This window comes from Scomber scombrus, chromosome 17 (assembly GCF_963691925.1).
Source record: "Scomber scombrus chromosome 17, fScoSco1.1, whole genome shotgun sequence".
NCBI classification, from domain to species: Eukaryota; Metazoa; Chordata; class Actinopteri; order Scombriformes; family Scombridae; genus Scomber; species Scomber scombrus.
Window position 1 is genome coordinate 27,528,853 of NC_084986.1, and position 3,124 is coordinate 27,531,976.

General features: G+C 34.1%; 1 protein-coding gene across 1 annotated transcript; it reads left to right on the forward strand.

Moving 5' to 3' along the window:
- Positions 1-765: 765 nt before the first annotated feature.
- On the forward strand, positions 766-1,752 carry LOC133997785 (trace amine-associated receptor 1-like). The gene has a single exon (XM_062437493.1). The coding sequence runs from the start codon at positions 766-768 to the stop codon at positions 1,750-1,752; it is 987 nt and encodes a 328-aa protein (XP_062293477.1).
- The last annotated feature ends 1,372 nt before the right edge of the window (positions 1,753-3,124 follow it).

Consider the following 3,124-nt stretch of genomic DNA (forward strand, 5'->3'; position numbering starts at 1 on the left):
ACAGGAGGCATTTTGTTGGAATTTCCTACGGTTCCTGGCTTATTCATTTTTTAAAATACTTTTCAGTTTTCTGAGTTTACCAGAGTATTCATGTGTCTTCCTGCCTTCTGTCTGCCTCTTCTGGTAACTCTACAATCAACATGCTAAATGTTATTCATTTTTTATTTATCCCTAACAACCCTAAGCAATCCCTTGTATTGCATATGCAGAACACTGATGTGACTCATGATAAAAAAAATAAAAAAAACCCTTTCCCAAATAAGAATTAGAAATTGGGCTTTTTCTTGACCTTTGGGTGGGTTCTAGGCTTAAATTGGGCTACTTTTTGTAGTAGTAGCTGGCAACACTGACCTAGGGTCAGTTCAAAATTCATGGTTCATAGTCCAGTATATGATTATGTATTTATGTATGTACACACACACGCACGCACGCACGCACGCACACACACACACACACACACACACACACACACACACACACACACACACACACACAGACACACACCACATCTGATTGGACAAGAGAAGTACTGTATTATTATGGTAATGAGATAGTGTTTAATTAAATGCCAAATCCAGAGGTTCTGCACAGATGCACAGTGAATAAGGACCTCAATCCACACTGATGCATTGACTAACATGAGGCACATGGTATGATACTTAATTTCATTTATGTTGTGCACATGCTGAAGTAAATATGGAAGTCTTTAAAAAGTTTTGTCAATATAATTATTAATAGAAAACTGAATTTCAGGAATCCAGAAGCATGGAACCAGAATCGACTGACAACAGTATCTATGTCGTTAATGGCATGCATCCTTGCTATAAATCACACAATACATCTTACATATTTGCAAGCAACCCTTCCATAATATGTCTATTGTTATGTATTTTCCTTGGTTCATTGTCTGTTGTCACAATATGTGGAAACCTTCTTGTAATAATCTCTGTCATTTACTTCAAACAGCTCCACATCCCTACTAACTACCTCATCCTCTCTCTGGCTGTGGCTGACCTGCTTGTTGGTCTTTTAGTCTTTCCTTTCAGCATGGCCTTCACTGTAACTTCATGTTGGTATTATGAGGGTTTATTATGTAAAGTAAGAGGCAGCTTTGATGTCACACTAAGCACAGCCTCTATTTTGAATTTATGTTGTATTTCTATTGACAGATATTATGCAGTGTGTCAGCCTCTCTCTTATAAACGTAGAATAAATGATTGTGTTATTGGTGTAATGATCTTTGTGAGCTGGGGTGTTTCTGCACTGATTGGAATTGGCATTATAATTGCAGGATTCAATCAAGGAAAATGTGAAGAAAGTTGTTTAATTGATGCTCTAATATCAACCACTCTGGCATGCATTTTTTCCTTTTATATCCCAGTGATCATAATGCTCTGCATCTACCTGAAGATTTTTCTTGTGGCACAGAGACAGGCACGCAGCATCCAGAGCACAAAGTATGGAGCTACTGTCAGTAAAATGGAGAAAAAGGCCACCAAAACACTTGCTGTAGTTATGGGAGTTTTTATTTTATGTTGGACTCCCTATTTTCTTTGTATTATCTTTCAGCCTGTAACACGTGATCAAACTCCAGTTGCTGTGGTAGAAACACTTAACTGGCTTACATTGTCTAATTCCATGCTCAATCCATTTATTTATGCTTTCTTTTACAGCTGGTTTAGATCTGCCTTTAAATTGATCATTTCTGGAAAAATATTTCAAGGTGATTATACCAACTCAAAACTCCTTTGATGAATTCTTACATATAATTTAAATTTGACAATAATGATAAAGGTTGAAAAAAAACATTCTTCATTTAAGCAGCACTAATGAAATAAATATAAAAATGTAAGACATTAATTTCAACAAAATAACACAGGCAGATTACAGACAAGATTAGAAAAAATAAAAAGATTTATGAAAGTAGTTTATTTTTACCAGCCTTACTCATTTTAATTCTATGGCTCAGTGTATTTTCAAATTTTATCTTAAGTCTTTTTGCTTAAACCTCTTTAATGACAGAAAGTCCCTGCTTCAGAGTCTCAGCTCACTGTCTAACAAGGAATGAAACAACAAATGTCAAGTTTGTCGATAATCAAATGCCCATGTTAAATCCTTTGTAATCACAGTGCAATGTAAGAGATAAGGGGTCATAATCCTTATTTATTGAAAAAATGTAAAAATTCAAAAAGTTTAACCAAAAGTTTAACCAAAGCTAATATGTTTGAGTTAGTCAAATTAAGTTAGTAACTCCTAAATTTAGTCCACAGAACAAAATTCTTTGGCCAAATGTAATAATATATTTTTGCACAGAACGAATACTGTGGATTTTGACCTCCCTGTCTCATACTGTAGTTCTGCTTGGAATGGATCCTCTCCTGGCCAGGACAGGGGCGACAAATAACTCTTAGGTACATATGAGCATATGTGTCCTTTTTAAGACCGTTTTGAAAAAAGCTATTCCTTAAAAAATGTGTGTCAAATTGCTGAAGAAATAAAATAATAATTAAAACAGCTTAAAACCACATCTCTTCTCTCTTTCTTCACTGGGAAAAACATTATCCATGAATGTCTACATACAGAGATGCCTCAGGCCCTGTTCACCTCTAGTTGTCTAGTTAGATTGTTGTGAAAATAGTAAGCAGCACATAGTATGGAGTTAGATTTGTTTCATAATGATGTGTGTGTGCAGATCGACAATCTGTGTGTAAATGTGTTATCTGTAAATATAAACACCTTCCATAAATACAAAAAAAAGGTTTGTATACTCACAACAATATTTTGCAAATATATAAAACGGATCTGCAAATACACAAACAAATTCCACAAATAAAAATAAAATCTGTGAATACATTAAATTAATTTACAAATAAATGAAAAGCATTTGTGAATATCTTCCTAACATTTACAACTTTCAAACAGGCATTTGCGAACTCAGTTTTTATTTGTGAATCGAAAAAACATTTGTGGATGTCAGTTCTACGCTTGTGGATTTGCTTTTCTTCTTTGAAGTTGTTAAATGTATACAAGCCAATTTGTAAATTGAGTGAAACTGCAACGAAATATTTGTTTTTTTGAAGGTTTTTTTTAATGAGCCTTGTATTTTCTTTTCTTTTTTATATAT